At 33.5% G+C, this 8,192-nt stretch overlaps 1 protein-coding gene across 1 annotated transcript; it reads left to right on the plus strand.

The window, feature by feature from the left end:
• The first annotated feature begins 56 nt into the window (after positions 1–56).
• On the plus strand, positions 57–4,492 carry LOC114747602 (coiled-coil domain-containing protein 93-like). The gene is made up of 9 exons (XM_028935955.1): positions 57–172; positions 433–546; positions 2,072–2,251; positions 2,438–2,517; positions 3,077–3,116; positions 3,206–3,313; positions 3,676–3,756; positions 3,997–4,119; positions 4,268–4,492. The coding sequence occupies exons 1-9, from the start codon at positions 146–148 to the stop codon at positions 4,322–4,324; spliced, it is 810 nt and encodes a 269-aa protein (XP_028791788.1). The 5' UTR covers positions 57–145; the 3' UTR covers positions 4,325–4,492.
• The last annotated feature ends 3,700 nt before the right edge of the window (positions 4,493–8,192 follow it).

The following is an 8,192-nucleotide window of genomic DNA, read 5'->3' on the forward strand; positions in this document are numbered from 1 at the left end:
TGCTTTTTTTTTTTTTTGGTTAACGCATTGCTATTTTTTCATATGGAACATTTATGTTTTTCACTCTGAAAATCTAGTCGGAGAGGATGAGCATACAAATCAGCAACACAAGCGGGAAGTGGAAGAAACGGAAATTTCAACAAAGATGTTGAATGGCAACTTAGATGAACTGGTTGGTGAGAGTGGCATATGTTAGATATGAACAACGTGCTCCTTTATCACGAAAAGATGTCTTGATTTCATTTCTTAATAATTGGATCATTGTTTCCTAGCTTTTATCTGAGCTGTTATTTGCCGTTGAAATTGATTCATCATTTTCTTTTCTTTTATATTTTAGTTTCCCCCATCTGTCTGCTATCCTTGTATGTGTCTATCTACGGCTAGTGTATTACTGAATTTGTTTGGTTCACCACTTATTTTGTTGTATTCCAGAAACTCCGAAAGATGAGTGTGGTGAACAAATTGGAGGATCTACGAGAGAGAATCAGTAACAAGGGTGCTGATACTGCAGTACAGAAGCTGGTCATGCTGTTGAGGTCCTTGAAGGTGATTGTTTCTCCCAAATATTTAACAACTCTATTTTCTACGGTGAAAATGTTTTACCAATTAATCCATCTTTCTGTATCAATGATGATATTTACAGTAAATTATTTATCAGTAATCTTGACAACTTGATGATAATGAAGTTTCTCACCTTGTACAAAATTAAATAAACAGATTTTTTCTTAATGATGTCTTCAGTTTAATTCAGACTAATTAACTTTATTTCTCACTATATCAAATTTGTTGCATTTTAAACTTCATGGAAGGATATCATAGGCATAGAAAGATAGGAAACAAACTCGAAGCTGAAAAGAAGTTTAATATTTTTAGTTGGCCTTCAGATGACTAAACATTTGGAAAAGAAATGAACTGAGAGGCGAGGAAAAGCTATGCATTCAATAGTTAACTTACTTAAGATGGAGAAACAGAGGAACATGTAGTTTCACTTATACCATCTACCATGAATTGTCTCCGTGTCATACAAACATACACACTCACACACAGAAACAGAAGCAGAATTGGGTATATGAGATCACTAACCGCCTGAAACTGTGGAGTTGGAGCTTCTGACATCTTTCTAATGTTGAATCAAAGGATTCAATTTGATTCACATCATGACTTGGAAGGCGTACTATTATATTGTTTAAATAATACCAAATTGTAAGATTCAGACGTAAAGTAAAAATACCTTGAAAAATAAAACATATGCATAAACCAACCACAAGTCTCTTTAGAACTTTATTGCAATATCCGAACTAATGTACTCTTGGCTTTCGATTTAGGAGGCATAGTAAGTGATAACAACTAAAACACTTCAATGGCACTCTAAAGGAAAAGAGTTAGAAGTTGAGAGAGGACTCAAATGACACTTGAATCTTGAGACAAAAGGACATTTTCGGGTTTGCTTGCTAGGAAAGTCTCAATCATGTGCACAAAGAAACAGACTGGCATTTCTTATGCTGCGAAGGAGACTGAAATTGTTTATCAAGAAAGCTCCGTAGTTTTGATCTTTCATTATTCTTTTACTAGAATTCTTAATTGTTAGGCATCATTCTGTATCTTCATGGTTTTTTTTTTTTTCCCTCTCTAAAAAAATTCATCATGCTTTAGTAGATGGTGGTGTTGTTGGGACATAAATCTGGCAATAGTTCCCCACCCCCCAAAAAAAAAGCAATGTGACCCACTGCATAACTCTGACATGGGATGAAGTGCCAATTGCGGAAACACGCCATTAATCAATCGTTTCTGGAATAACATCTATTTGTGTGGGCATCGTGATGATTATTCAAGCGCATGAACAATTCCATTACGGATTTGAATTGGTGCCGATATGAATTGGATTGTATTGCATGAATTGACTCATGAGTTGCATGATACTGATTTCCATGCCACAATTTGATTTTGTGGTTTCTCATCTATTTGTTTGTCTGAATAAACAAACTTTGCTTGCATTATGAGCAATGGATGTCATTTGAATCTTTAGGGTCCGAAAATCACGTATTACTAATGCTATTCTCTTTTGGTTCAGGATCTTGAGAGGCAGGAATATCATTTTCTGTCTAGTCGTGATGCTAAACATTCAGAAATTCAAGCTGAAATAGGTGAATTGGAGGGGAAAATAGCAAATGGCTGTGATAGCAAGATCCTATTAGATGGGCTGCAACATTCTTTAAGTGAATCGCTTGGAAAACTTGATTCAGCTAAAAAGGTAAAATATTTTTAGTTAATGGACATGTCTTCTCCCCTTATTTAATCACTATTAGCATGTTTGGAACCATGTTGGCACCTTGCCAAACGCAAGCAACCCTCTTGTTTCTGTCAAAGCGATGTTTTGACACCCCAAAATTTGATTCCAAGTATGCCGTATAACCTGGCTGCTTTTGCTTCCTAATAGGAACTTGCTGCTAAAATGAGTGATTTCGTAGCAGTAAAGCGGCAGATTGATGACCTACCATGCCAATCAGAGCTCATCCAGTAAGTTAACACCCCCCCCCCCAAACGCATCCATTGAAATTGATTTTCCCTAGCTCAAGGTTAGGTTCAGTTTGAGCTGCATAAGATGGAAACCAAGTAACTAATGCATTGCAGCTTTGTTCGGCTTACAGTTTTAAGGCGTATGAGGAGAATGAAAGAGAACTAGAACCAGAAGGATCAATAGTCAGTGCTAAAATTAAAATCCTTTTTTTGTCCCACATTGTGCATATAACTTGTTTCTTTAAAACAAAAATTTCAATTAGAAACTAATACTATATCTCGAATAAATTTTTAATCTGCTCTTGAATGCAAAATTTTTATTGATTTCTCAATATATTCATTTACCGTTTTAATGGAAGAATGATTTGTTCAAACTCAAGGTGGGAGTTATTTATCTAGCATTTTGTATGTGTGAGAATGAGACATAGGATGTAGAATATGACAGAATATTCAAGAATGATATTTAGATATATTGTACACGGGAGGGAAGAGAGCTATATAAATTTGTTACACCTTTGACATGATATCTTTAGATACTAACAGGTTCCTGTTTCTGTAGGTATGAACATCGCCTTTCAGAACTGTATGCTCTTATCCAGGTTTGCACTTGCATTTTGGCGATTTACCCTGTACATATTTTTGTGGGCTTTTATTAGTATAAACTTTTTTGCCCATGGCCAATGTGCAGGGAAGACATAGACAAACTCGTAAATGCTATGCCACTTACAATGCTCTTTTGGAAATTAAAGAATTGATGCTAAAGGAAGCATCCCTGTTGAATTCCATCATTTCACAGGTACTCATTGGAGAATGGAGAGTGATGCAAAACCTTTCTTGGACATGTGCCTCAAATCTTATTGAACTTTTCTACTGCAAAAAAGTTATCAAATTTGTTTTGCCTCTTCATCTTGTTTTCTGTTAATCATGTCCTGTTCCTAGTTTTATGTACCTTTTTTTGGCTCTTTGAATCTTTCTCAAGAATTATTCTCTTTACCATAATTTTCTACTACTCAAGATTTTATATTATTTGGCATTTTGATGTTTTGGTTTCTTAGAAAATTGCCAATGTGTGTTGTTGTAGATTATTGTTATTTGTGGCCATTATCATGGATTAGATCAGTAGGTTGCTGACAACCTCTTTATTTCATTTTACTGCAGTTTCAAGAGGCCTTTAGTAGCCCTGATGGTCGTCTGAAACTTATTAAATCCATGGAAGGAATTGTCAAGGGCAGCCAGCAGGTAATGCTAAGTTTCTGCCATGAATGAATGATAAATCAGAGAGAACCCCGTATTGAAGCTTTTGAAGTCACGAATCAATTATTGGTTTTTTTTTGGGCAAAATAATTGTCTTAGATCAACAAGAATTATGGTGTGTGTGTGTATTTATATGTGTGTATATATATATATTTTCAATTGCTGATTCCATTGGATATGGTCTATATGATTCCAAGCTTATACTGCTGGCATTCATATTTGTAGAAGCTAGAAAAGGTTCAAGTAGGGCTCCAAGAAGAAGAGAGAAATCTTGATGATGTTAAGAAGCGGTACGCTGCAGCAGTTGGTGCTCAGAAGCGTTGCTATTCTCTGATGAAAGCGTTTCAGGTATGATAATTAGTATCAGCCTTCTAATCTAAGCCTCATGGCAGCTCTTAGTCACACACTTTGTTCCTCCTTCCATATCTCTTCCTTTATGACACTGTGCAGTGATTCTTCTGAGCTATGGCTTCACACTTGAAGAATATTTTTGCAGGAAGAAATCGCCATGAAGGATAAACTTGGGTGTCAAGTTCCGAGCAGAGATTGTTGACATTCTTATGGTCAAGGTGTCCAAATAGTGTTCGCAGGGTCAGACAAGCGTGCTTCCGTAGTTGGCATGTAAAGATGGAAAGTGGAACATTGGAATCTTTGCTACTTCAAGTTGCGGCTTCAATTCTCTCTCTCTCTCTCGCCTCCCCCCCCCCCCCAAAAAAAAAAACAACACAAAACACCAAACGAAAGAAAGAAAGACACGTCAAATAGTTAGCTTGTATAAACAGGTAATTGCGTGTCATACGATTGAATGAGGTGCTTTGCTGTTCACTCTAAAATTTGAGTTTCTCGTTTTCTCCTGCATGGGTAGTACTCCCTCTTGGCCCTCTGGCGTGTTATTTTTTTAAAGTAATTTTTGGTTTCAAATATTAGTCACCAACAGCCTCATTAATTACTTCTTCTTTTTTTTGTCATTTTTCCCTTGTTATTAATTGAGGTTCAAAATTGAAAAAAAAAAAATTAAATCACATTATTCAGAGAGAGATAAACTTGGAAAAATTATTAATTTAGGACAAATTTAATTATTTAACTGTGATTTCTTATTATGTGAAAATAATTTTGTACATTTTTTAAACGTGAAATTAGTACATTTTATCATAAATTATGAATATTGCCATTCGTTATGAATTTTATATTTGATAACAATACTTAGAAATAAAATATAAAAATTTAAAGAGTTTTTTATTTACATTTAAAAGGTTTAAATTCTTAACTACGACTCAATTTTTTATCCCCTCTTTACCATTTGAACTAGCCTCAAATGGCAAATATTAGAAGAGTTATTATTTAAAAGTTAATCATGAAAAATGTTTACGTACATGTAAGTTAATTAGATTATTATAATTAATACTACTTCTTGTTCTAATTATAAGAACAAGTTGACCAATTTGAGGAGATTAAGGAAAGAAGTTAAGTTTTGTAATAAATAGGTGTTGTCTTTCCTAAAATATCTTTCCTAGTTAAGTGTAGTGGCTAGAACTATCATTGTTAAAAGGACTAGTTTGGAAAAAAAATATAAATATGAGAGACAAAATATATTGGGGGTCTTATATTTAGGATCAAAATAAAAATCAAACAAGATCTTATATTAAAAACTGGAGGTAGTATAATATTAAGTTTTGACAACAGCGTGTTTAAAAAGTCTTGCCAAATTTTTATACATGTTTAATAATAGAGAAAGCCGAAGCATTGGTATCGTACCAAGATGATGTTAACATAGAAAAAAATCAATGACAAATAAAAAGTATAACAGATTCTAATTCTATACAAAATAAGTACGAGAGAATATTGTTAGTGTCAATTAGATGAGCTTTCCATACATTGCATCGTATCAAGAAGGGAATCTTATATTGACTTAAAATGTCTCTATCCTAACATCAAAATAATTAAGTAGGTTGAAAATGCGAGAAGAAAACAAAACAATAGGAACATGACATAAAGGAAGGGGGAAGAGGCACATATTCGCTTGACTGCTTGAAACAATGACGAAGCAGAACCCCAGCTTGGGCTTCGAGCTAGCAAAAGTTTGAATACATTTGTTTATATTAACTTTATATGACATATTAGAGAAATATTATCATAAAATACTGTAAGACTTAATTTAAGAGTTAATATTGATATATATATATATATATAACATATTTTATATTTTTTTTTTAATTAATCTTATTCATATTCTCTTAATAATAATAGTGATTTCCAGTGATGCGTTCCGACCACGACGCCCAAGAACAACAGCCGTCGTTGGGAAAAGCAGCCACCGCCCGCCAATGTGGTGGCAACCTCGCTTCTTGTTTCTCTTCCAACTCCAATGGCAATACACAATCCCTTCCATTTTGACTTTTCAACATCAAAGACCCAATATTTCACAAAAAAAAAAAAAAAACGAAATGATGTGGGTCCCATGTCTGCCTAATTTTTATGATTTTGCCTTTCGGATTTGGCATATAGAAATAATAGAAACGTTGGACTGCTCTTCAGCTTTATTTTCCCCGGCAAACAAAAACGAAACATACCACATCTAAATTTAACATTTAATTTAATTTTAAATATGCGTAAAAAGATGTGGGATAATACTACCTCCGGTTCTTAATATAAGACCCCGTTTGACTTTTTGTTTGGTCCTAATTATAAGACCCCAATCCATTTTGCCTCTCATATTTATACATTTTTTTCCAAGATAATCTTTCTAACAATGATAGTTCTAGCCAATATACTTAATTAGTAAGAATATTTTAGGAATGACAAAACTTATTTATTACAAATAACTAATTTAACTTACTTCCTTAATCTTCTCAAATAAGTCAACTGGGTCTTATAATTAGGACCAGAAGTAGTATAAATTATCACAGTCTAATCTTTATCATCCCACATCTTTTCATTTGACAGCCAACACTTTTGTCTTATTCCAAAGCCTCATTCCTAAACTTGTTACATTCATATACAACACAAATCCAACGAATCAAGAAACATGACGCGTACGTCTTTTGATTTGAAAACAAAGGCTCCACAGCGTGGCATATTAGCTATGAAATTAAGTTGCTGAGGATGAAGGATTAAGATAGAAATTTGGTGCAAGCGTGCTTGACGACCCTATCACGGCTTTTAATTCATAACAACTCTTTCCAGCTTGACCAATTTTAATTTGTTGATCCCTCTTCATTATTTATTAACTTAATATAATCTTCCTGCTTTCACTTGTTATTAGATTTGATGGCACCACACGTTGCAATATTCTTTCAACTATCAACTGTTCATCTTTTTGTCTCTTCTAATTATTGTTGCTTGACGTTGTTATCTTGATTTGATGTCATCCGAACTTGTTCTGTCAATATATGTATGTATGTATATGTTATATTATCATATGAAATGGGAAAATTGATGATTAGACCACATTTTTTTATCCAAAAATTAATAGCAATAACACGAACATGATAACCATTACGTAGTATAGCTTTTTCTCTTTCATATTATTGTTTATTCAAACATGTGAAATGTGATTTTGATATTAGCCCCAAAAAAAAAAAAGCCTCGAAACTTATCAAGAACTGTAAAGTTTGGCAACATTGTAAAGTTATTTGTCCATGAGTCACTACTTTCGTCTCAGGTTACATTCTAATTTCTCATTCAGCACATAAAATTTGGATTAAATTAAGTGAACTATTCACAGATTATAAATATATTTATTTTCCCAGTATTTTTGTTACCACAGTACACATCCTCTGCTTTTGTACCCCACACACACACATATCTACCAAGAAGCCGCGTACGTATTTGAATTGATCACGCAATATTAAAAGTAAATTGTCCGTCTCTCATAAATATCGTTTAATTTGATTCATTCTCAATATGTTCATTAATATACCATTTCAAAATACACCTAATTACGTGCACGGCTCAGGAGCTACAATATGAGCTAGCAAGCTTTACTGGAATTCTGGGAATATTTAACTGTTAAATATGCCAATGTTTTGAAAATTAAAGGCTTGTTAAATGGCACATTATTATTATTTTGGCACTCACACATATACGATCGATATTCTTGCAGAACAATATCACGTAACAAAATTCTCGGATGCTTGCCAGAAACAAATTATAATTCACTTGTGATGTTTTTGATTAAAGTTCAAAGGTTAAATATTCTTCGTCATCATAACTTTCGACGAAAAGGAGCAAAGTAAAAGGGGAACGTGCTGGGGTCATTCAAACAATCAAACGTACGGCGATATAATTAATCATTAAAAAACTAAAAGCCAACTTTATTATTTCATATCATTCAAATAAAATGAAAAAATTCCCACCTAAGTGCTAGTGGTTGCTAAAGCTTAATGAAAGCTTTTTTACCACCTTTTTGGTCTCCAAGGTCA

Source organism: Neltuma alba, unplaced genomic scaffold, assembly GCF_004799145.2.
Source record: "Neltuma alba isolate B1F8T4 unplaced genomic scaffold, ASM479914v2 tig00005381_pilon, whole genome shotgun sequence".
Taxonomy (NCBI): Eukaryota; Viridiplantae; Streptophyta; class Magnoliopsida; order Fabales; family Fabaceae; genus Neltuma; species Neltuma alba.

Excerpts from the sequence above, each read along its gene's own strand:
- LOC114747602 (XM_028935955.1), top strand. The coding sequence starts at position 146 with ATGTTGAATGGCAACTTAGATGAACTG. Across the intron at positions 2,518-3,076 it reads TGCCAATCAGAGCTCATCCA|GTATGAACATCGCCTTTCAG; the intron begins GTAAGTTAACAC and ends CTGTTTCTGTAG. Across the intron at positions 3,757-3,996 it reads TTGTCAAGGGCAGCCAGCAG|AAGCTAGAAAAGGTTCAAGT; the intron begins GTAATGCTAAGT and ends TCATATTTGTAG.